The sequence below is a fragment of the Lutjanus erythropterus genome, chromosome 21 (genome assembly GCF_056507025.1).
Source record: "Lutjanus erythropterus isolate fLutEry1 chromosome 21, fLutEry1.hap2, whole genome shotgun sequence".
NCBI lineage: Eukaryota > Metazoa > Chordata > Actinopteri > Lutjaniformes > Lutjanidae > Lutjanus > Lutjanus erythropterus.
Genome location: NC_139337.1, coordinates 17,239,981 through 17,267,016, shown reverse-complemented (window position 1 = coordinate 17,267,016; position 27,036 = coordinate 17,239,981). Strand labels below are relative to the sequence as shown.

The following is a 27,036-nucleotide window of genomic DNA, read 5'->3' as shown; positions in this document are numbered from 1 at the left end:
GGTTTTCAAAAACAGCAATGTCCTCTGTAACCCTGTTGATCTGAAAGTAGACAGACCTTGGCCTGACACACTTCAAAGCCATTTTGGGTGAGTACCAGGGCCATACTGATTCCTGATTGCATTAGGTTCTCAGGAGCTGGCTGGCAGCATTAGACATGGCCTGAGTAGAGCTTGTGTCCTTCTCATTTTCTCACCAGCAATATTGTCTCTTCTCTCTGTCGCTACCTTATGAAGTACGACCCTCAGCAACAGACATCAACAGTACAACAAAGGTTATTTCCTAAGTTAATAATCATCTTTGTCAACACCGCTGATTCACTTCACACTCCTCTAATGTAGCGTACAGGAGCTCTTTCGGTAATAGGATTACACATCCAAGAATGTCAGTGTGTAAAGGTTTAATTGTTTGTTCACTCTTTATTGGATTCTGGTATGAACACAACATGCTCCTACAGTGTCAACCCAGCAGCACTGATTATTATTTACTCTCTGTTTCTGTGTCATTTAAATATCTCATTTGTATTGCATGTGGTGTTGCAGTGACAAAGAAATGCGTTACTGTGGACGGGCTGCAAATAACAATTGTTTTCACTACTTTCTGAAGTTTTATCTGCTTCATTGATGAATTCCTTAGTCTATAGTCAATAGAAATGTCTATAGTCTATAAAATATTAATAAATAGCATGAATAGATGAAAAGAAATGTCCAATGTCCAATCTACAGTCAAAATTCATAGGAACAGTAAATAAATAAACCCTTCTCTGCCTCCAGTATGTTGGCCCACGTCAACCATGTCACAATCAACCTCCATCCTGGTGACGAGCAGATTCAACTCAGTTTAGTTCAATTTAGTTTTCTTTGTATAGACCCAAATGATTTATCTCAGGGCAGTTTTCATATACAGCAGCACTGAGGCGACTGTGCCGAGGAAAAACTGTGCAAAAAAAACAAACTGTTCAGTTCAACTATGATTAAATGTGCAGATTTTTTTTTAGGTGGAATGGCAGGTAGGTACATTAATTTAGCTGGCCTGTCATAGAGCAGCACTTCCTTAAATCAGGTTGTGGCTCGCCAGGTTGCGTTGACAGATGGGTTGAAAATGTATGTAGTGTGTGGATGGTGTGTGATCTGACACCTTAGATGATGTCACACTAACGTACAAAATATGGGTCCATGTACAAGGATTATTCATAATATGGTTGGGTCAATGGATGATACTATTTTCCATCAGCGATGGCTAACAGTCATCAAGCACTGAGCCCTCTACCATCACAAAATCGTGATCTAAAAGCCCTCTGAGCCTTTGAGGTACAAAGAAGCTATCACTGCTGGTCGTTGCACTAACATTATGTGTCCACATCCCATTTATTATTTTCTTATTAAACCCAAAAACGCAAGACATTTGGTTCAGTTATATTCGCAGCAGTAGTGTTTCTTCTCTGTGGGCTGCTGTTAGTGTTTCTCTCAGTCATGCAGTTGTTATTTGAGGTAAACCTGAGTTTACCGCAAGTTTAAAAGGGATATCATCGTCCATCATGACGTTTCACTGTGGACATCATCATTAGCCAGTTCAGTAGACATCGCCTGACCCTAATTCATTAAAATGATTGAGGTGTGTTTGAGGTATGGAAGAAACCCGGGAAAACATTGGATCACAGCTCTGAAAGATTATTTGAGAAGCAGAATTTTTGGCTATGACCAATAGATTATCCACATTGTCAATGATTTTCTGTTGACTGGCTTTCAGAATGTTAGCCCACATGTACACATTACTGCCATCCTCTGGTAAATTTAGACTAGGTTTGCAGACTGTCACAGGATTTCATCTTGATTTATTATCGAATACGAGCGACACAAGAGATATTATTAGTCGTAATACTGTCTGTCCTTCCTTCCACTGGGAGTTCGAGGGTCACGGCGAGCCACAGAGCTGTTTGGGATTCGGTGTCTTGCACATTCAGCAGTGCGGATGCTTGCCAACATATGGGCTTAAAATGGTTCTTCTGCATAAAGGGCAGCATCTCTTCTCATTAAACTACGTCATTGGCTCCACTTGTTATTTTTTTTTCATGTGTTCCGATTCAAAGCGAATCAGCCTCGGGGCACGATGACTATGTTATTATCAGCAAATGCTCGGCTGTAATTTTTGTCTCTCGCTGTATCTGCTCATGTACGTTCAACCCTCCAATTCTTTCATCTCCCACCGTCTGCCCCCACACTGGGCTGTAATAACCGTGCAGCAGTGTGCTTAACTCATGTTGTGCAAAGAAAACATCTTGAGCGTTGAGAATTCGCCGTCCATGTGTTGATGCAACACCGGAGGCTCTCCTTTCACCGTTCCTTTGCCTCCTGCAGGGACCTGCGGTTCTGGGTGTTGATTCTGCAGGGACATTCATACTATTCAATCTGAGGATGATTCAGGATAATTGTAATAGGATTTCACATCTATCTTTAGTAAAGAGGGTTATAAGCAGTTACTCACTCTTTCCCTCACATGAGAGGTAATAGACAAATAATCTGATTGCACACCTAGCTTTTCATTTTCAGCTGCTCACCCCCGACCTGCATGGAAACACTCTTGGTGTTTGCGGAAATGTTGTGGGGGCTTATCGTCTTATACACACAGATTTGTTAATCCTATACCTGCTCCGACGCAGCTGTGCTGATTACCTGATTTGACTAGGCCATAAGCCGTAAGGCCACACTGACTCACATCACACTCTAATGTTTGCCAATACGAGAGGTGGACACAGACTAACAAACAAAACAGGAAATTCAAAATCAAACAAGCACTAATCGCTACATCAAAGTCAAAGATATTATGGGAAACTGTGAAAGATGTCATTCTGCCTACAGAAAGACAACTGCCTGCAATATGTTTAATTTAAACTTTTTTTTCTAAATTTATATAAAAGACTTAAACATCTCAACTACTACTGGGTGGACTGTCATTAAATTTAGTATAGACATTCATGAGTCCCAGAAGATGAGGTCTACTGACTGTTGATGCCTTGACTTTGGAACGAACGAATGTCCCAAACCTTTATCCCAGAATGTTGGGAATTTTCCTAAAACATCTCTTAGTTATAAAAAGTGCTACAGTTCAAAGTTCCATATGTAACTTCAGGGGGTTGTTCCATTTTGATTATCTTATGGTCACTTTGCAAAATTGTAATGAGGATATTAAGGACATCAAAAGAACCTTCCTTCATGGTTTACTGTTAGTCATTTGATAATGTTTCATGTAGAATTGGCTTTAGAATTGGAGTTCTAAGTAGATATAGAGAGAGCAAGGTCTTAATGGTGTAATGTTCTTCTAAATGTTTCCAGAACATCCTGAGTGTTCCCTGAAAATCCACCAAATAATGTCTCCTTAACCTTAACCTAAACTCCACATTGTGACAGATCAGAAACGTTCTGGGAACATAACATGGTGATGTCTTTACATGAGCAGAGGGTTTTCTGAGAACGTACAACGTCTCACTGGGATGGTTCAGTAAATGGGCCAAGAACATCCAGATTGTTCCCTGAAAATCCACCAAATAACATCCTCCTGCTCCACATTCTGGGAACATTACAAGGTGACGTCCTTTATACCAGTGCAGATGTTGTCAGAATTTTCTAGGAATGTACAATTAGTGTACACATACAGTCTAGCTGGGTTAGCATTGTTTCACAGAGCTGCTATAAACTCGTATTCTTGTTATATTTGTTAATTCATTTTTATTAGATGTGTCTTTAAAATAACATCCATAAAAATACAGTCCTACAGTTCTATCCTCTGCCTCACTACTGCAGTCATGATTGCATGCAGTCATCTGTGTGTGTGTGTTTTTGTGTGTGCGTATGTGTGCAAGTGTGTCCTCATTTGGATTAATTAAAGGAAATCTCCCGTGAAGAGTGGGGGCGTCCCAATCTGGCCTTCTCAAGGACAGGCAACCTATCAATAATAGCCCAGCCTCCAACCCCAACCTACACACAATGGACTACTACCACCCACTCAGATGTACACACACGTACACACACACAGGCATGCCTCGTTCTAACGCCATGGAAACAGTCGGCCAGTGCCGCTCCCAAGCCTGATGATCATCACTCTCATTTGCGGTGGAACAAAGGCTGTGAAATTCTGCCTGTTATTACAGCTCCCTTATCAGCGCTCCCTGCTTGCCTCTGCCGTGAAGCAGCACTCAGCTCAATTGCTCAGTCATTCATGCCGCGCTTTTTTTTTTTTCTTTTTTTTTTCAAAGTCACATTTCTATTGTGGACTGACTGTTGGCTGTTCTTTTGTTGCTGACGACCACTGAGTATGATCCAGCGTGAGTCATTACTGAAGTAAACATCATGGCACATTGCGAGGGAGAGAGCAGCATGTGTTGTTCTGCGGAAGGGGTTACCCCAGCGAAGATAATTGCTGAAATCACTCAGCTGATATGCGGCTTTATTAACACTGTAGTGTGTGTTTGTGTATGTATATGAGCAAGTAAGTCGGTTTGATCAAGATTCTGTGACAAAATAATAACCTTCATGGGCACAAAATCTCTTCTATGATACAGTTTTTTTTTTTTTTCGTGTGATGACGGCTGCCTCTCATGCATGAGAACCGGGGATCCCATTCACAAGTTTCTATGGTTACAGAGACAAGCGTCAATATGTTGTTGACACCATGGTCGCTGAGCATCTCTCTTTCTGCAGGAGCAGACGGCAATGTCAAGGAGCTGTTAGGTAATTGGGATGAGGAGGACCGAAGGGAACTTTCTGTATAATTTGGACTGAGAAATGCCCAGGATTGTGAGGGTTAGTTTAAAAATGAAAAGAATGGTGATGTAACTTGATCACTTTCCTTACCTCAGTTCCAAATATTGTGAAATTGTTGATCTTAATAGCATGTTTTCTTTGTTGTATTTTAACATGGATTTTATAATTGTAATCCTGCTAATGATCCCCATTTTTTACTAAATGTGTCCTCCATCTCATTACACCTTTTTCATCTGTAACAGAATGGATTACAGGTCCCTTTTTCTGTGTCCTAATTTCCTTATTATGTAGTCTCATTACTCCATAAGCCTGGAAATACCAAGCTGATGCATGGTAGCGTGGCAAGCATCCAGTATGAGCCTCTTTCAGTTTTTTAATTTCTTTTCATATTTTTTAATTTGTCTTTCTCTTTGGTTTGCTATTTGTTTGTTTGTCTTGCTGCCTGTTGTTTCACTCTTTTACTCATTTACTCACTCACTTACTTGGCTGCTCTTGTGCCTGTCTTCTCCTCCTTGTCACTCATGAATATATTCATGCCAACATCATCAGGGTGAATCTCATTAAAAAGGAAACCGTGTTGTCAGTTTGGTGTTTTTCTCGGGGTAAACAGAATCCCGTTCACATTCACCCCACTCTCCCAGAGGGAGGACAGAAAAAGATGTTCGAAAAAGAAAAAAAAAAATCAGCAAATGCGTAAAAAGTAGAGTGTGTGTGCATATGTGTGTGATTTTGTGGTATTTGTGTGAGTGGTGTTAAAGACAGGCGGTGATGGAGGCACAGGTCTGTCCTTGGAAGTGAAGCTGAATAACAATAAATCAGCCAAGAAGTCACGATGGGGAGTTTTGCACTGCTAGCACATAACTTGAAAGAGACTTTGTGAGAAGTACAATTGAGATTGACACAATGTGCACATCTGAAGCCAACAGTCAAACAGTCCACATTTTAGCAGTGATGGTGTTGGTGGGGTAGATGCTGGATGCTGATGTTGTGGGGAATATAAATGAAGGCAAGTGCCATTCAGGGCTCAGGGTTGAGCTTTATTCTTTATTCTTTATACTTGATTAGGATTAGCTGACTCCTCAGCGACCACTAGTCTTCCTGCAGTCCCAGATGAGAGACAGAGAAGGAGACAGAGAGAATGAAAGTGTCTATTTTTCATTTGCTGCATGAAGGATAGAGGGAATGGCCATGGGATTATCTCAACTACTCCTTTGCACATCAAAACTCAGAGTTTTCTCTCCACCTCTGACTGACCCCCTTGCAAAAAAGGGAAAAATCAAATCAGAAAGTCACAAAAAGACACTTTGACCAGTTGAACTCAGCTCCAGAGGGACAAGGAGCTCCCTCTTGTGGGTGTAGGTACACTTTGTCCAACTCTCAGTCCAACAAGAACCCCTCTACTGTGTACACTCAAAAAAAAATATGAATGCAACACTGTTGGTTTTGTTCTCATTTTTCATGAGTTGAAGTAAAACATTTAAGTTTTTGACCACACAAAAGGTTTATTTTTCTCAAATTCTGTTCACAGTTTTGTTAAAATACATATCAGTGATCACTTCTCTATCCACCTGTTTTATAAATCAAAAGATTTTGTTTTGCACTGGAACAAGAAAGTAAAGATATACAATTATATGGTAATATCCTTAATTTGACAGTAATAATCTTGGTGTATTAAATCATTGATTGATTAAGGGAGATGCAATCTTTTTAACTATGCTGTAATCCAAAGAACAGTGATCAAGTGATTAGGATAGAAGAAATTTATGTTTTCATTGCATTATCTGCTTTTTTCCCATATAACATATTCATATTTGGGTGCATTTCAATAGAGATGCTGATTAAACATCATAATCATGGCACCGGGTCCCTTGGACTGGTCACAATAAAAGGCTATTCTAAAACATTTAGAGTTAAGAGAAGATGTTTATTGGGCACTGAACTATGGCTCTTTCACTACAGATGAAAGACTACAGGACTACAGATATTTTTTCTTTTTTTGGAGGGCAAAGTTATGATCTGCCCTATTCTGCCTCTGATTGGCTTACCCTCATATTCTTACCTTAACAATCACTCCTCGTGCCTAAACCTAACCAACCCAACAAATAAAAGCAACAAGTACTGTAGCCCTGCGTGAAAAAGCCATAGTTCAGTGCCAAATAAATGTCTTTTTTTCTAGAACAAATTGGACATTTGATAGTGAATTTGAAACAGGCAAACCTTTTGTGTACATGGGAAAAGTCAGAGGAAAAGTGGAAGCATAAACAAAAGTGTCGCTGTACTTTTGTAGAGTGTATCTGAGGTCATTTACAGTTCGGTGGCTGACCAGTGGAGTGATCCTGCCAAGTCCTGGGGTTCATTTCACTCTGCCACATCCTAACTTGTAGCACTTTCAGCCACTTTAAAAGTTTCTCCTCGACTGAAAAATATTATGCCGTATTGTTGGAATTCATGATGGCGCCCGTTGAAGCTGACAGTTTTCGCTTTGAATTCCGATGCTGCCTGTAACCTTTTTTTTACCCTGAAATCTGTCTCCGTCATCCCGCTGCTCAAAGGGGCCTGTGCGCCGCGGATCACTCAGCTGAATGGTAAAGGCTTCTGCATCACAGGAAAAAACAATGTTTAAGTCACAGAAGCAGCTTTCCACTCAGCTTGCGCGAGTAGTGCTGGGAGACATCTCCATGGTTACGGAGTTTGACTCAGACAGCAAGGTGACGCGTAGTCATTGAGGATAACAGATAGAGGTACGGGAGGAGAGGGGAGGGGAATTCTCATTTTCATGTGAGGGTGCAGCGCCGAGAGCTATAGGAGCCTGCTGAGTGCAGCTGAATGTGACAGTGTGTGTTTAGGAAAGAGAGGAAAAGAATTGTGGGAGCACAGGAGCGTTTCTGCTGTATGCACTGGTGTGTTTGTTTCTGTGTGTGTGTGTGTAGGAGGTGCAGAGGAGAGTTTTTCCTGTGAGGTTTTCCCGGTCTTATCTGTGAAGGAAAATGCCCAGGAGAGGTGACGGGAGAGTAATTCTTATTCTGAGTAAATTTCTGGAAAGCACCGCACACAAACACACACACACACACTGCTACACTCTTTGAAATAAAAGTGCTAATTAGAACCATCTAAGGTTCTTCGGCTAAGCCTTTTATATTCCAAGGTTTATATGTAAAACCTACATAAAGGTTCTACTGAGAACCCTTTTATATTCCAAGGGTTTCATCTAGAACCAAGATGACCCTTTTAACTTTCATGAACTCACCCAAAAGGCTCTACAGAGAACCCTTTTATAGACCAAGGGTTTCATGCAAAAACCACCCAAGGGGTAGGGGGGAGGGGGTATATTTAAATTAGCACAGTTTAAACTGAGGAAAACATGTTTCCTGTCCTTCCAAAAAATAGCTCTTTGGATGAAAATGGAACCCTTACTCTTTCAAAGAACCCTTTCTTCAGAAAATGGTTCTACAGAAGCAAAAGGTTCTGGGTAGAACCTCAGTCCACCAAGCAGAACCCTTTTGAAAGCCTTATTTCTAAAAGTGTACTACGCCACCTTTCCATCCTCCCTCAGCCTCCAAGCTCAGATGAATGATGTTATCTGGAGACTCGAGGGTAGAGGGGAGCAGGGTGCATGTAAGAGATCCTTCCCGTGTTGTTATCTCCATACATACAGGCGGGCGCTGAGTTATTTGCAGCACTCAGAGCATCATGAATATTAACTGTTAGTAACAGGGTCTTGGGCTGCGTGTTTATTTCTCCTTCCTTCTCTCTGGTCTGTGGCTTGAGGAAGTGTTGATTATGGGGGCCTTGGCCGGGTGATTAACGCAGTGATCGCTGCTGAGGCGCAGGGACTAGCACACTTAGCGGTAATTACACTATAGCCCTGTTGAATGGTGCTCTCTCACTGTCACACATGATGGCACACACCCCTGAGGGAACACAGAGCTGCTCGGCTGCAAATGACTCGACACATAAGAAAGTTATCTATTGCAATTACGTTATTGTCCTTTGGCTTTTGTTCCCTTTTAAAAGATTCATCTCAAGCACATGCAGACATTGTGCAATGAGCATGTGTTTAGGTGTATAATTAGCTTCTGTATTATATGCCCTCATGTGCATGTACATGTGCATTAGTGAGTGCTGTGGAGGGTACTGGCTGTATCTCTGGTCTGCCTGCTGTTCTCTTCTCTCGGGGGGGCAAGTCGGAGGCATGTAGGTTAATAATGTTGTCACGGCATAAAGGCCGAAGGCTTGTTCTCCACAGAAGCGCACACACATGCAGAAACGCATGCACACGCACCATGCAGTGCACGCACCCAAACAAACGTCCATGCGCACTTTCTTTTTTCCATGTCCACCTCCATTGCTCCTGGCAAGGAAAGGACGTGGAGGAAGGACATTGTTTAAATTAGTTTCTAATGTAAATATATATAAATATATATAGATCATCATCAGAAAGATTTATTGTCACGGTAAGACATCACCAAAGCAATTACACAGCAACAAAGTAATGTTCACAGAAGACAAAGGAATAGAAACAAGGCTGTCTCATAGCTTACGGCATGTTCTTATATATTTTACTGCTACAAGAATTAGTTTTATTGGATTTTCCCCTGCTAGGAGTGGTATCTTTTGTTTATTGCTGTGGGTTTTAAACTTATAAATTAGCTTTATTTCATTAATGAATTGTGCTCCCATATCTTTGTAATTCCAAGATGGTGTAAGAGAAAATACAGCTTTGCCTCACAGTAAGTACAGCCTGTTCCCCTGCAACGCCAAGCCAGTCTCTCCCCCTTCACTCATTGTTTTTTTCCTGACATTTATGTTGTGAAAGTCACAGGCAGTGATTGGCTGCAAGGTGGCGAAGAGGGCAATAGTGATGGACAGATTACAGAGAATGGACAGAAAGAGACAGATAAAGAAAGCGACAAAGCGATTAGAAGTTTGCCAAAAGTGAAACAAAGAGCTCAAAGTGACGATCTCACTAAGACTTATCAAGACGTTGTCCTAAATCTCAGTTTATTCTTTGTATTAAACGCTTTGTGGCGCAGCATGCATGACTTTCCTCGCTGCCCTTCCTGGGAGGCTTGGTCTCAGCAGGAGCCACTTCTACATCCAACACTTAATTCACAAAACTGCTGAGTTGTCCATGGAAATAGCATCGACGCACTGTGGGAAATCTTTTTTTAATCTACTGAAGAATTATTGTTGAACTGCAATCATATCTCTCCTGAAGACCACCGGGTTTAGAAATCTGATATCAGAGCAAGACGGTTATGTTACAGGATATACGGTAGGGTGGACCAGGCATTAGGTATCTATTTCAGTCAGCGGATGGCTCAAGGATCCTATCAGAGCTTTAAATAAATTCATCAATACACTTGATTGAAAAGGAGAGTTGTATAATTTCACTCAAGGTTAAGTCCAGAAAGGGTTTGGGTGGCTTGTGATGTCATGATCAACATTTGTAGCCCTGCTGTTGCAAATGCGACTGTAAATTCATTGTGTGGCGGCTCGTTCATATTATGTTTAAGTTTACCCGAGTGCTGCTGTGCTGTGATGCATTGTGGCCTAAAAAAAAGCTACACTGGTTAGCATTGCTGGATGTCACACATTCATAATTGGCCTTCCTGTTTAATCATTAATGGAGATGGATCATTTTATCTGACTGGATAATTTTAGTATTTTTTCACCTTTAGGTTGTGCAGCATAGATCACTAACACAAAATCACGAGAGAAAATCATAAGAAAAACAGTAGGCTGTGTTTATTTGCTTTAACGTAAGGTGCAATAACGTTGGACTTTTCAACATTCAGTTTGTGTGTAACTGACAGGGCAGAAAGCAAAGATGGACAAAGTGTGTATTGCATTGATTTTCCTGTTCGTATTTAGTTAAGTCCCATGTGACTACAAGTTTGGAAAATTCCTTTTTTGTCTCAAAGTTGCAGGTAGTCTGCACTTTCTACCAGCATCATTCTTCTCCCTTAAAAAAAAAACAAACTTCTGGTTTGCTGTCTCCTCCGTACCACCACAGCACAGACTGCAGCATCACAAAAGAAGTCAGATTCTTCTCTATGCTGTTTGCCAACTCTGAAGACTCATAGGGACTCATACACTGGCACTTTCCCCTCCCACTGTTATTGTTACAGTAAATTAGCAATATTCTTAAAGGGACATCATTTGGACAAACACCGAACAGGGAATTGTCAGTACAGTGTGTATGATATTTCAATCTACTGATCATGGTCGTGTCACTGTAAAGGAGCACCACAAGCTGACACACACGTCCATGTTGCCTGATCTGTGGAGGCGTGTTTGTGCCACTACCGGCCCGACGGACGAACACACTCTATAAATATTTCATACTAGCCCACTTTCCTCCCTGGTTCTACAAAAAAAGAAAGTAACACAACACAAACAAATATCACTTCGGTATATAAATAAAGCCTGGAGAGGAAGTGAAAGGGCTTTGAGGTGGAGAGTGAGAAGCACATGAACAATGTGTTTACAAGAATGGGTAGAAAAGGGGACAATGAAGTTGCTGTAGAGTTCAAAGGAAGCATAGTACAGTAAGCACATAGGGAATACGCTCCACCAGTAGGAACAGTAGAAGAATGTGTGCATAGTGGAGGGACATTACTCAATTATTTAGAAGAGTTATTCAAAATTTTATTTTTATGCCGACAGCTGTGGCTGGAGGTATTGGTTGTCCATTTGTCTCTTCCATTCTTGTGAATGCAATATTTCAAGAACTCCTTGACAGACCTTTATCAAACTTGGCACAAATGTCCACTTGGAGTCAAAGATGAGCTGATTAGATTTTTGTGATCATGGGTCAAAGTGACTGTGACCTCATGTCTGTCTCTTTCTTGTGATTGCAAGATGTCAAGAACGCCTTAGTAGCATGTCGGGGTGCCCCTGTAGTTCTGTTGGTAGAGCTGTCATATTTTCAGCTGTCCCTATCCAAATAAAGGCAAAACCCCCTAAAAATAATCGTGATAGCATGTCTTCAAATTTGGCGCAAATGTCCACTTGGACTCAGGGATAATAATGATGCCTGATCAGGATTTTATCCAAAAGGTTAAAGGTCAATTTCTTAATATTCAGCTCTCTACAGACATACATGTCAATATAGTAAGAATTTCAGTTTTGCAGGGAAATTAACTTTTTGCCTTTTATGTAATTCCTTCAAAATCTTCCCTACACTTGTTATCTAAGTCTAAACAGTCATAAACTGCAGCTTGACTGATGGCAGCATACGGGTGCAATTCTAGTTTTATTTATTTATTTATTTATTGTGTCATCCTCTGGTTTCTCTCCTGAAATATCACAGCTGAAAATTAACTCAAGCATGAGGAGCAAATGCTGAGAGCTGATGAGAACTGGTTATTGATTTCTCTCAAATATTGTAAACCAGTTTTTTTTCACACCTTCAGTATATGATGTTGGCTGAAACCCACCCTGCTGCGTGCCTCCAGCGAGGACGATATGAAAGCGAGAGAGAGTTCAGTACCTCTATTATTGGTGTATTATTGGTGCTGTAGTATTGGTGTTGCGTCAGAACAAATGAAAAAGAGAAATTCTTTCTAAGCAAAATTTGTCTCATCTACTGATTGTAAAGCACCTCACTGAGATTCACCCTGAAATTGCGACTTTAATTGCCTCATTCTAATGCTGCTTTTAAAGGTCGCCAAGCACAGAGGGGCACATAATATAATCGAGCTGACTGATGACAAATTAAATTGTAGGTGACACAGTATGGTGATGCTGCGTTATGCCAAGACAAATGGGTTATATCCACTGCAATTATTGACCGCACTGAGGGCTGTCAAAGCTATATGAAGAGCTCAATAGTTTTTCTTTTAATAATAAGCCTTCATTCTTATGTACTGAACTCCCACTGGAGCTGCCAAAAATAGTTAGCCAGATGGACACTGGAGTGGTGTCTTTTTATGTGATTTTTGTTGCAAAGTTGTTAAAAAATATTGGGACATATTTCACATATTCTGCCAGTTTTAAGGAATTCACTTGAATTTGTCCAACTCGTAATGACTGTGGCTCTCCTCCAAACCCTCTCTGAACCGTGGAGGAGCTGTGGGACAAAACAGTGGATGGCCACCAAATATCACATTCCCCTCTCTGGTTTTTCTCTCGCTGTGAACTCGTTGGAAACTAGCCACAGAAAAGGCACTTAAGCAGCAGAATCCTGACAGAGAGGGAGGGAAGATGTCGCTCCTTCTTTGTTGATTAATGTTGAATCTCTCCAAGGGTGCATGTATTCAAGTCGTACCCTCACTATCCATGCTTTATAAATCTCTCTTTAAGTATGTGCGCCAGGTTCCTTAACAATGCCATATTTGCTCAGTGCCATCATTAATAGTTGGTAATGGCGCAGTAACTGAATTTGTGCACATTTAGGAGTCAAACCTTGCCACTTGGGTCCTCCTAAAACTATTTCAAGCATATGGACCCATTGATCTGAGTAATGAAGTGAAATTGCCCACTGGCACATGTGAACTTAGAACGGTAACAAATTATGATTTATTTTAATGTATGCACAAGCAGGGTTCTCACACATCCTAGAAAACCTGAAAAACCTGGAAAGCAGTTGACAAATTTTCCAGTCGTGGAAAACACATGGAAAATGAGAGAAAAGTAAGAACTGAAATGTCTTGTCCTGTAATATTGTCTTATTCCTTCAGCTGAGAATGAACTATCAGCTATCTGTCAGAGCTACCCAAAATGGATAACATTGTTATTTGAAAGGGCAAAGTTATGTGTAGGATCATATCAGTGTTCAAATGGTAGTTTATTGATGAGGACATTTTGAATAGGCTGCTAAGCTGTGTTGTTGTGGAAACTGTTAACATACCGCCAAGTTACGTCATATTATGGCACCTTCAAGTTGGAAGTAGGGCTGCGATTATTAATATTTTCATAGTCGATTAATTGGCCAATTATTTTCTCAGCCAATTGATTAATAGTTGTTCAGAAAATGGTGAAATATGTAAATTGTTTTAGGACATTATGGTATGTAAAGTTAAGTGTAGATTTGTCAGCAGGTGAAATTAAAGGCCACTGTTTGTGTTTATTGGTGTTGAGGCAACAATGGTTACTGTAATTCATAAGAATAAAGATGTTCCGGTGATACAAATAAGCACGCAGAATATATTAAAACAACCTAAAATTAAGAAATATATTTACAACCTTTACATTCAAGATTTTTTTTCCATCACCAAGAGTTCAAATACATATTACAAACAATAACTGGCAATGTGCTCAATAACATTCTGAGTTTTGAAGCATCGTTTCTGTTTTTTTAGAATCTGTAGAAAATTTTTAGAAAACTGTAATAATGTTTTCTACAGTGTAGATTATGTGTGCAATCTGCAAGTTAATGAATGGCACAATCCCTGCCTGTCATACTAGCTAGATCCCCACTGAAAAAAAAGATCTCTAAAAAAAGAGTGGGAACCCTGACAAGGCTGTGTATCCATTTGACACCCGCGCATGCTTTGACAGGGTCATCACACTGGAAGAGATACAGTCTCAAAAGATGAAATAGCGCACAAGTCCCAGGATCAATCCACATTACCATAGCCATAATCGCCTGGATTGATTCCGCAGCAAAAAATTATCATACCTGAGGAATGGCTCAATTTGTCCGGCACAAATTGATGACACAGGCGGGGGGAGGGAGGGTCAGCGGGGACCTCAGAGGTGGATCATGGTCCATAAGAGCTCTGAGCAAGGAGATCAATAGGGGCTCACTGGGCTTGGCTCAGTGTCCATAATGTGATGTGTACACAATCGATAGCCTCCCCTGAAGCTGGCAGATGGGCCGCTGGTATGGCGCGGGTTATTTTTCTTCCCAGCAGCATCTTCCCTCCCTGGAACTAAGGAATGATGGGGAAGCAGGGAGAGGGGGGTGAAGTAGGGTGTAACTGTGCGACCACAGGGCTGTCACTGATGACAGGACATTTAGAGAGGAGTTAGTGAGCCTATTGACTGCTTCCTGTGGGACCTGAAAGTGGATGGGGAAAGGTGATTCTTGCAATTTCAAGAGTAGTGGTTGAGATGACAGGTGACTGAAGATGGAAATCGAGAGAGGCTCAGAGGAGAGGCTCAAGAGAGCTCTTAACTCAGTGTCTCCTGCCTGTTTCCTCCTCTGGATCAACTTGACTCGTCCCGCTCCCGGAGGATCTAATACCACCTCAAAGGAGTAGTGGAATTAAAATTGTGATGGTGGGTGTCAGTGGCTTAAGCGCATTCACGCTCCCTTGACGCACAAGAGATATTCTCCTAAACTGCTGCCTACACCGTCGCTGGCACTGTATTTTAAGCCCTCCCTTGAGGAATCGAGCCAGCTGGTTTTTGTTTTTGTGAGGACATTCATCAAGTGATTTGTTTTTTCATGATGTGTTTTATAATGTTCTCAGGAGTAAAGACCAAAGTATCCGGTGGGGAAATCCTCAGAGTATTGTATAAAAATAAAAAGCCATGTGACATCCAATAATTCTCTCCCACCATCTGTCTCACATCTCAATTGTAAAACTCAAAGTAAGCAGGTTTCTTTCCAGCACAGTCATGCTTTAGCACTCTTTGCACAGAAATGGTGGAGGGATTGCCACGCGCAGCTGAAGCACGTCACACGTCACCTAATCATCTGAAGTCATTATCCTCCGTCTAAGCCAATCAGGTCTCATGACTATCCTGACCATGACCTGACTGTGGCAACCTGAGGTCACAGGAATGGGCACAGGGAGACGGAAAGATCAAAATAGACAAAAGGGTGAAAGAAAGGGCTTGAAGGGACAGTTTGGATTATTTGAAGTAGGGCTGTATGAGGTACTTATCAATAGTCAGAGTATTACCCACAGCAGGCACACCCCTGGTTTGAAGAAACAGAAAGCAATGTGCTGCTGTGGACAGGTTCGGGAACAAATGGTATTTTAGCCACTTAACAAAAGGCCCACCTGATAAAATCAATATTAGTTTAAGTGTACACTATATTTAAAATATTTTCACCACTTTGCTTTGCTGTCTGACAGTCTTTTCTGGCAGAAAACTGCAGTTATATAAACTAAAAATTGCTTTCTCCAGACCAACCAAACTCCACAGGCGAAATCAGTAATTTCACCTTGTCGAACACAGAACTGCTGGTCTACGGCTACATCGATCTGTTTGATTGTTTGTGTTATTGTGTGACTTTGGTTGACCTGAATTATCTTTTTAAAATACTGAAGTCACACATTAACACAAACAAACAGATCAAGGCAGCAGTAGACCGACAACTCCTGTGTTCTGCGTGCTAAAATTTCTAATTTTGCCTGTGGAGTTTGCTTGGTTTGGAGAGAGCAATATCTGGCTTATAAAATGGTGGTTTTCCATCAGAAAAAGCTGTCTGATGGCAGAATAAAGTGATTAAAACATTCTAAATATAGCATACAGTTAAACTGACAGTTTTTTTTAGGTGGACCTTTTCTTAAGTGGCTAAAATACATTTTATCCCTTTGAGGACAAAAGCAATAATCTTGTTGCCTCTAAGTTGATCATCTCAGACAGTACTCTAGGTGTGTATGGAGGCAGACTTTGGCACAGGTAGCATTGATTAGTTAAGTAAATGATCAGGGTACTAATGACATTTTAATCCCAGGCGTTTTACCTCTCTGAACTCCTGTTTAAAGAACTGCTCCGGAGATTTCAAAGTGTCCAGTACAGTGAAAATATCTTGTTTCATTTCCTGTCTCCATTCGCTTTCCTCTGCTGGGTCACCTCCAGGTCAGCTGGCCTGGCTGCACTCGTTTCCGTCTTTTAATCCAACCACTCGCGGCATTTGTTGCTATACTTAATGCCACCACGCATGCAAATCAGGGGCAAGGAAGACTGAGTCCAAGTAATTGATCTTCTTAACTACTCCCACTCAATTACAGTAGGTTAATGCAAGCCACCTCAAGATTGCTCATCCTCACGCTCAAATGCCATTTGCTGCTGTCCATGAGCGAGGGGTGCATGGGAGTGTGGGAAGGTGAGATCGCATGGCTGTGGGTCAGTGAAAACATTAATCACTTTCTCTCTGTCTGTCTGTGAACTTGAGCTGGTTTGTGTGCATTGTCCACGAGTCCGTCCATTCAGCTGTGTCGTTTTAAAAGAACTGTCTCCGCTGCATCAGATAATGTGAATCTAAATAAAGAACAGCTGACCTCATGAGATTGAGTGACCTTTTCTTGTATTATCATAAATCATATATATTCTTGAACTTATCTGAAAAAATCTGCAACATAAGCGAACGTCAGTAAGCCTGGAATCTGAGCAAAATCATTATCTCATGCTCTAATCTACTCTTCTACCGTTCGAGCTGACTTGGTGCCAAGGTGTTCAGCAACAGGGACAAAAGCAGAGGACCAGGGGGGGTGAGCCTCAAATGAGCTTGCCAAAAAGTCCAGGAGTACGGAAGCAATCTGCAGCTTTCAGCTCAGTGCCAGACCAGGCCCAGGTTGCCTCACTTAGCTGCTAATAGGTTTAACCTAATCAGCATCAGCATTCATTTAGTGATAACACTTCCTTTGCTGAGCCATGACACCCCCTTGTCTCTCTTTTGCTCTCTGTCCCTATCCCTTTTTTTTTCTTTTACTCCTAGGAATTTCCTTTCTTTAACTCTATAGCTGCTTTTACTCTGGACAAAAAACACGAACACACACATTGTCATTGAAAGTACAAGCTGCAACACAGGTGAGAAACTAAACTTCAAACCCCAGGGATTCAGTTAGAAGCTACAAAAGTACTGAGAGCTGAAACTCCTTTCTCTCTGCTCTCCTGAACAGACATAAGTTTCAGTTTTCTAGCACACATCAGAAACACAATAGAAAAGCAAACCTGTCTACTGGCAATTGAAGTACGGTCTAATGCCTATTTTTAGTGGGTTTAGTTGCGTTATAAGAAGTGTATGTACACGCTAATTTTGGTAGGAAACAATATATTTTAAATAATCTAGAAAATGACATCACAATAAGAGAAGGCACTGGGTAAATATGTCTGCCGCAGATGAAACTATTAAAAACGCCTTTCCACTCTGCTCATAAAAATGGACATATCTCATGTTTCTGCATTTGAAAACGTTTGGGTCAGCATGTTTTAGAAATGTGATGAAAAATCATATGCCTTTTTTTTAGTTATGACACAAGTTACTACTACTGCTAATACTTTTAGCAATTATTATGTTGTTTTTGAACAAAACGTTTCAGGGATATGAAGCATTTTAAATAAGCAAGAAAATACATCACAATGAGAAAAAATACAAACACAGGTAAATATTTCTGTTATAGATGAAATTATCAAAACATTACACTGTATAGATTTTAGGGGTATTTGCAGATACCCGATGAAATACCGAGCTCTATTGCAGAGTTCAAAGGGTTAAAAATATTTTTTTCTAAATTTTTGTTAGTATCTTTCGAGCAGTGTCAGCAGCCCCTGAACACTTGAAAATCCTTGAACTCTGCATGATATTCACTAATACGTGATATTTGTTAAATCAGGGAAGTCTCACAGGAGACGAAGTGACTGTCTCCAGACTCCACTGTGTAAATTTATGTAAGATAATCAGTGTGTTCTGCAACTTAATGCGCTCTGTGATTAGTATTCCGGGTGCCTAGTTTTCCTATCTTGACTGAGACTCTTCAATCTTTGTTCATTAGATTTTAATAGGTTTTATATTGCTCAGGTCATAGAGGACTTCACACAAAAGAATGCAAATTTTTCCATGTGCTGGATTTTGGTTGATTGTTGAGGTTATGCTGCAGTAATGTAGAGTGCAGGACAGAGACTTTTCACCTGTGTGGGTTGAGAAAAAGGACATCAGCTAATCCCAGCAGTGCTGTACAGAGGTATATCTCTAGTTCTGGTGCAAGGCAGGGATTAGATAAAGTATGGAGAGGAGCTATAGAAAAAAGGTAAAGGTACTTCTCACATTCACCATCTATTGCTCACACTCTGTCATTTATATATACCAAACCTCAGTCAGAACTGGCAAGATTTAATCTATGGAGGTCAATAAATCCTGGTCAAGGTAAAGAAGCGCAGTTGGATCGCAGCCTCATGCTGTGCTGACCTCGAAGGATTATGCAGGATGTTCTTACCAACCCCCTTACTGAGCAGAAGGTACAGGGAACGATATCAAAACATTATTTTTGTTTTACTCTAGATTTCCTGAGAACAAACAGTAGTTTCCAAAAACTAGTTTGCAGTTACTTTCGTTTGTTGCTGACAGCAATATATTATATTCCAAGACAGGTAGGGGGACTTTTAGACTGTTGCCAACAGGTGGAGCCAAAATCCTTCTATGCTTTTATCTATTGTAGATGGGATCCCACACACACACACACACACACACTCCTCTCTTTCCGAAATAGATGTCTGGCCTAGTTATTTTCCTTTATTTAGATTTTCTCCTCATTTAATTATCTGTCCTGCGATGCTGCAGTCATTCCAAGACTGAATCACTCACTTTTGTACCTTCTTTTGTCATTTTATATTACCACGCTACCGTCCTTTGTCCTTATAAACAATTCTGTGGTGTGCTTTATGTATCCAATATGCATAAGGATGGCTCATTTTCATTCAGAAACACACCCATAGTGCCTTATAAGCAAAGACAGACACTCCATTAGAGTCATATCATTTATTCTCCACATCTTTCAGCCTTGATTTATTCATCTTTTTCTGTCCCTATAACTCAAATGATTATTCAGTGTATCTATCACAAACAACTGAGGCATAACATGATGACTGACAGAGACAAAGATCTATATCTTGAGTGAACATTTTATCACTCATGCATTTATAATGTGTATTTATATCGAGTCTGAATATTTATCCTCTTTTTCAGTCTATTGATGGGATAATTCTGATTATTTAAAGTGGAACTATATGAGGTGCTGATCGATAGTCAGTGTATTACCCCCCAGTTACGAGAAGCAGAGAGGGGCACCAGCACAGAAGCTAAGAAGTGAACTACTGTGAGCAGGGTCAGACCCTCTGACCCTGTTCACAGCAGTTTATTGATTAGTTTCCATCCTGGTGCCCCTCTCTGCTTCTCCACTGATTGCCACCTACTGTAGGTAATACACTGACTAGTGATAGGTAGTCAACCCCACTTAAAATAATCCAAACTATCCCTTTAATAATGACAGTGAAAGTCATTTTCCACATGAACATGGATACATTTCTTGGATTCCCTCTAATATTTTATTCCTCTCTGTGCTCTCTTTTCAGATTCTAGCCATCATCTCGATCCTGTTCATCGTCCTCTCCACCATCGCTCTGTCTCTCAACACCTTACCAGAGCTCCAGGTCGTTGACGAGTTCGGCAATGCTAATGATAACCCCCAGCTGGCCCACGTGGAGGCTGTGTGCATTGCCTGGTTCACCATGGAGTACCTGCTTCGCTTCCTGTCCTCTCCTAATAAGTGGAAGTTCTTCAAAGGCCCACTGAATGTCATTGACTTGCTGGCCATCCTGCCCTATTATGTCACCATCTTCCTAACGGAGTCCAACAAGAGTGTGCTGCAGTTCCAGAACGTGCGCCGTGTGGTGCAGATATTCAGGATCATGAGAATATTGAGAATCCTGAAGTTGGCCAGGCACTCCACAGGCCTCCAGTCTCTAGGGTTTACTTTGAGAAGGAGCTACAATGAACTGGGGCTGCTTATTTTATTTCTTGCCATGGGCATCATGATATTTTCCAGCTTGGTGTTCTTCGCTGAGAAAGACGAAGACGCCACCAAATTCACCAGTATTCCTGCCTCATTCTGGTGGGCGACCATTACGATGACTACAGTGGGATATGGCGACATTTACCCACAGACTTTGCTCGGAAAGATTGTGGGTGGGCTCTGCTGCATTGCAGGAGTGCTGGTCATTGCCCTGCCTATTCCCATTATTGTCAACAACTTCTCTGAGTTCTACAAGGAACAGAAGAGGCAGGAGAAAGCCATCAAGAGGAGGGAGGCACTGGAGAGAGCCAAGAGAAATGGCAGCATTGTGTCAATGAACCTTAAAGATGCCTTTGCCCGCAGTATGGAACTGATGGATGTTGTGGTGGAGAAAGGAGAGGACAAAACCTCCCTGGACAACCATCTGTCGCCTAACCGCTGGGGCAGCTCAACCAGGCACGCAAGCTCTGAAACTAACCTGAAATCACCAGATAAAAGAAACCCGGAGTCTCTGCTGCAAAGCACCCCTCACCGTATCACCATCACCACCACTGGAAGTCCACAGCGGACAAACAGGTCCCCGCAGCACCTTAATGCGCAGAAACTGGAGGAGATGTACAACCAGATGACCAAGTCACAGTCTTTCACTAACCTCAACACTACAAGCTCCATGAGCACTCTGAGCACAACGATGACTGGGCCCGCCTCACCTCGGAAATCTCACAGCCCTGAATTTACATTAAAAGAGGAAGTGGAGCTGGAGATGAAGGAGGTCCAACCCTCCTCACCAGATAACTTAGCAAGCTGCTCGGCAGACTTTAGGCAACAAGGCTCAGACTCAGGTGAGGAAGAAGCTGCACCCTGTCAAATTAGACACCCCAGGGCACCACCATATCTGGATCTTGGCCACCTGAGGGCGAGTGATGACCACAGCTCTCCTCCCCTCTACGAATCGATCAATCCAGGTGATGGATCAGAGCTCCACATAGAAGAAGGGGAGAGCTTCAACAGTGCTGTGGAGAACATCCAGAGCTCTCTGAGAGGGAACAACCCTCTGAAAATAAAGGGGCTGAAGGTCAACTTCACCAAAACCTCCACTGAAGGCCCACTAACACCGCCCAGCACTACCTCTCCTGGAGACATCAGCTCCAGCATCCTGGAAGACGAGTCCCCCGAGGGAGAGACGTCGCCCCTCATCCCCAGTTCAGAGGAGCTACTCCCGATCACAGAGGAGGAGACCTGCCCACTGTCCCCTAAGAGGCTGGTGGTGGACACCCCACCCGGCGACGAGGATCAATCCACAGAGAACCACGAGGAGAAGCACTTGATGGAGGTCGCAGGTGCCGCAGTCGCACCCTTGTCACCCAAGACAGCAGCACAAAATTGCACCCAAAGTGGGGTTGTGGCAGGTGAGGAGGTCAAGGCTGACAGCAACCAAAGTGGACACAAAGTAGAGAACCACATGTTTACATCAGATATCCACCTGATACCTGGGGACGGCAGCCTGTCTCCGACCTGTGAAACCAGCATGTGACTGTGAGAGAAGCTCTGGAGAGACAATAGACCCACTGCAACCTCAGCCTGGTGTGTGGGAGAGGCAGGAAGAAAAGACAAGGGTGCTGTTGTAGTGACAGATATTTTTGCATGGCATGACAAGTCCCTTTTACTTGTGTTGTTGTGTATTGCTGAAAAAGAAACTGCAGTGCTTCGTGCAGATTTGAGAGTGACTTTGGAACAAAGCGTGGGCTCAAAAAGGAGGCTCTTGAGGGAATTCATCAACCTATGTAGACACTTTGGTCCTCCCAATGTACATAATGACAGTCTCCTTTTTCTAGCAAAAGAAGGAAATGCACAGAGGGACTTATCTGTAAAAAGCATGCATTTAAAAAAAAGACAGATATTTTACGGTGCTTAGTTTGCTGAAAGCGCTCCACTGTAAATACTAGGACATCTAAGGCAATGACAATGCACAGGATGGCAAAGGAAAACTGTCACTGAAGGTACAAATATTTGTAATGTGAAAAGGGAGGGGTGGGGGGTTGAATCGAGAGCCCTCAGACTGGGTGTTGCATCGTAGCGACTTATAAAAACAACATATCATTACCTTTTGTGGAAATGCAAAGTGTTCCCATGATGACCCTGTAATGTTTTTCGTGTGAAAAATGGTGTATGAAACTGTAATGTTGACATTATTGCTTTTGGTTTTCATAACGACTGTTGAACTTTCAGTTGAGCATCCAATATTCAGTCTTTGAATCAATGACGTTCGGCAAGAAAGACAAAACACCTTGATTCCTCTAAATACACCTGTAGTTGCCAAATGTAACCAGTAAGGTTGGGAACTATCAGATACTACCGCTACTGAAAATATTTATCACGCGGTCTCAGAAGTTAGGACAAGGTTTAAGACATTTTATTCACATGGAGACCATTTTCCTCTGATATCACACTCAGGGTTGGATGTTCAAATGCAGTTATGAAAAGGATGGTGTAGCACTGGTTCACTGGCATTCAACCACTTCTTCCTAACCAACGTTACCATTTGATAGTGTTACACTGTACAGTAGAAAAGGCATAAATTAATTCTCTGTTGATATTTCAGAATTAATTTATGTCTTTCCTAACATATCACGTGACACTATCATATGGCAACATTAGCTAGTAGGTGGTTAATACTAACGTTAGCCCCTCTGGATTTTCACGATCAGTCATCTCTCCACTCTGTCGTGATCAATCGTGAAATGGTCAAATGAAAACCATTTGATAGCATTCGTATGTGTATGATTACGACTTCCAACCTGGAACACAGCAGTTTGACATCATCCTTTGACACCAGCATCTGAGCTTCCCACTCTTGAGTGATGACAGAGGAAAATGGCCGCTGTGTAAATATGGCGAATTCCTTGTTCAGCCTTTTGATTCCATCCAAATCACAAAAATAAATCTTATTTACTCTCCGACTTCAGATATATACATCTAAAAGTAGTTTTAAGAATAAAATATGAAAATACTTTAAGTAGGTCTAGATTGGTTGTAGAAAACTCTACAGTAGGTAAGTGAGATTCCATAAAACAGAGTTAAGACTATTTATTAATTCAGCACAGTAGATCTGGTCATTAATACACATATATGCTTTACTATAATTATATATTTTGGCGATTCAAAAGGGTTAGATTACCACAAAAAAAAGACAATATTCCTTGTGATATCAATGGACCAAATCAAGCACAGTGACAAGCTCTCATCTATCTCAGCTACATAGTAACATATAAGGTAATAACATGTATTCTGACAGTAGTTATGGGGTTTTATTTTTGTTTTTCTTATGGTTTGTTTACCTGCATTGTGTTCATTATCCTATCCTCAGCGTCCTGATGTCGTTGTTGACATTTGTTCCATACTACTGCAAGTTTATCCGATCCTGCTGATAAGTTTAAGGCATCTTTTTTTTTTTTTTTTTTTTTTTTATTGTATATCCGTAGTGTCTTGGACTGTAATTTATTGTGTGTTTTTGTGAACAAAACTATTTTCAGTCAAACTTAAACCCAAAGGAGTTTTTTTTTTTCTCTCTCTCTCTCTCTCTCATCTTCTTTCTCGCTTTTGTTTTACACTGACTGAAAATATATCTGTTGTATGTTGCCTTTGATTCCAATTTTATTGCTGGAATATTTGTTTATTGTTTCAGCATGACACTTGGCTTGAGTGTACTACAGTAGTAGTGTGTTTGTGAAAGCCACACAAACCAGAATGGTACTGACCGGAAGTATGTGGGTGAATTCTTTTGTTTGTCGTTTGTTTTATTGTTTTCTTTCTATTTCTTCTTCTTATCATTATTATTATTATTATTATTATTATTATTATTATTATGTTTTATGTTCTCACAGAGAGGTGTGGAATGTGCAATACCGCATACTGCAATCTATGCAGGCCAAGAATTGTGGCACTTTATTTTCTGTCTATGGGATTTGTAAGTGTACAGGCAGAAATTACTTGTATTTTTCAAATGTTATATCTTTAATATAAGGCAAAACAGTATTACAACTACCAGAATCTCACAAACAATGCAAATGAGAATTTGACTTTTGCGTTTTCATATTAATATGGCTGGCATATGCTGTCAAGCATGTTAATGCTAGATATAAATGGACCTCAAATTTGATTATCTGTGGGGATAGGGATCCAAATTTGACCGCTTTTGGCCTTTTATATTGCTGTTGGATTTACATTTAAAAAATCTAACGAATATCTGTGGAAGATATTAATATAATCTAATTTCAATGGCCACACACAAAGGATTTTATGTTTTTTGTGAATTAACGTTGAGAATGATTCTATTTTTTCTAAACCAAAATGGAGCACGACCACAATTTCCTGCCATATGGTGGTTGAAATGATGCGTGCCTTTTCATAACACTGCTGTTTATGAGAAGGCAGCAAGTCATTTTGCTTTGTTCATATAGCACTGTACAGAAAATTCTAATTTTATAGGAGAAATCAGGTCTTTATGTAATAGATACAAGTAACGTTATTGAGTTCTCTCAGGTTTTCTATAACTCTCTGATGTTCCGATTGGATAGATTCTCTGTTTTTTCTTTAACAGCTAATGTCAACTAGTTAACTTCTGTACTTTTTTGAAAGGTGATGTTGTCAAATTCACATTGATGTCTTGGCTCCTCAAGTAAGGAGCGGCAATATTTCTCCCTCCTCCTGGGTAATCTGTGTACCACATTCAGTGTCCACCCCCATCAGTCTTCAGTGAGACAGGAAGGAGCACAAACGAAAGGACAGAAGTTTGAGGGTGTAAAAGCTGAGAAATAGACAAGAGAAGTATAGAAGAGTCTAACTGACCGCAGACAGGCAGGAAAAGATCCCTACTGTCACTGAGCTGATACATCTGATTATTTCCCACGCTGACGCCATTGAGTGCTCCAATCCCTACAGCTTCAGAGGCTCTAACCTCATGGCATGCCCTCAGGAACAGCGATCAATGAGTAAAAGAAAAGGATAAGGATAAGGATAAGGGAAGGCTTTGAGAGTTAAAGGGATAGTTTGGATTATTTGAAGCGAGGTTGCGTGAAGTACAGTTGTTGGAGTGGCAGTCGGCATGCTCCCAGTTTGTGGGTGCAGCAGGAGTACCAGCGTAAGTCGTCTCGCATAGCCAGATCTCTACAGCACAAAGTACTCTGGCTTGTTTGTATTTCTCTAAACCAATCACAGCCATCTTGGGCAGCGCTTAGCCAAGGATGCGGCGACGATGCTCCTGCAAAAAAGTGTCGGGCAAAGCATGTTTTGGTGGAACATTTGCACGGCGGGAGGTGGGCCTTGATATTAAAATGTCTATATTGCTGCAAAATAACACCTGGCAGCTGCTAGCTTGTTTATGTTCTTACCATTAGCAACCAAGGTGCTAATTTGCCATTTTTCAGTGTGTAGGTTGCTAGCTTAGAAGTTCCTGGAAAACACTAATGGCGAATATGCTGTCCAAAACACACATCCAATGGCAAGCTCATACCCACGGTCTAAACATGGTGTAAAAGACTAGAAGCTAATCAATGTACTGCTGTGGACTGGGTCAGCAACAAAACATATTTTAGCCACCTAACCACCTGCTTTACCTTGCTGTCAGACAGCCTTTTCAGAAGGGAAAACAGCATTATTTAATCCAAATATCTCCCTCTTCAAACCAACCAAACTCCACTGCGAACAGATCGAGACGGCGGCAGGCGAGTAACTCCTCTATTCTGCACTGTTTTTGCTAAATGAGTCTGGTTGAGCAAGAGAAAGTGACACTTGGCCTTTATAAGAGCAGGTTCCCATCAGAAAGGCTGTCTGACAGCAAGGTAAAACACACAATGTACACACTCTGGAGTTGGAGCTCGGTGACTGCATACACATATTGCTCAATTTAACTGTTATAAACATCCTCTCCTTCTAAAAGATACTTAATGATTCCTTATGACTAATAAACATACGCTTACTTATTTGGCGAACATTCAGCAACAGGCAAGCAAAATCCAGAATGGAAATTTCATACTGGCTGTAGCGTTATTGTCAGAGAAGCAACTAAGCATGTTTCCTTAATTTCCGATGACATATCATGGTCACTTTATAATTTAGCACAGTAAATAAATTACATATTACTCCTTTAAGTGGCTAAAATATGTTTTGCTGCTGACCCTGTCCACTGCAGTACATTGTTTAGCTTCCGTGCTGGTACTCCTCGCTGCTTCTCCAGTCTGCTGTGGGTAATACCCTGACTATGGATGCAACCCCTCTTTGAATACTCCAGACTGTCCCTTTAGGAGGCCGGGTGAAATGGGGTCCTCCCAAAATGGTTACATTTCATCTGTGATCAGTTGTGCTCCATGTTTCCGTTTGTCTGTGTACATACTGTATGCCCCCCTGACCCCCATAATTTTAATCAGAGATTCATGGGAGAGCTCATGGAATTATCTTTCATGTGAAATTATTGATCCCTCATTGGAAAGTCTTTGGTATTCTCCAAAGTAAAATGTCAGTGGTGGTTGTTTGGAGTTTTCATTTGTCTTTTTTTTTTTTCGCTTTGTAAAGGAAGGTTAGGTAA

The 27,036-nt window shown here is 41.2% G+C and overlaps 1 protein-coding gene across 1 annotated transcript in view; it reads left to right on the top strand.

Annotated features, from left to right (window-relative positions):
• The window catches only part of kcnb2b (potassium voltage-gated channel subfamily B member 2b), a 114,696-nt gene extending 88,629 nt beyond the window's left edge, over window positions 1-26,067 (top strand). The window contains exon 3 of the mRNA XM_084746962.1: window positions 20,014-26,067. Coding sequence (XP_084603088.1) covers window positions 20,014-21,987 — 1,974 coding nt within the window. The 3' untranslated portion in view covers window positions 21,988-26,067. The remainder of the gene's footprint in view (window positions 1-20,013) is intronic.
• Window positions 26,068-27,036: the final 969 nt, after the last annotated feature.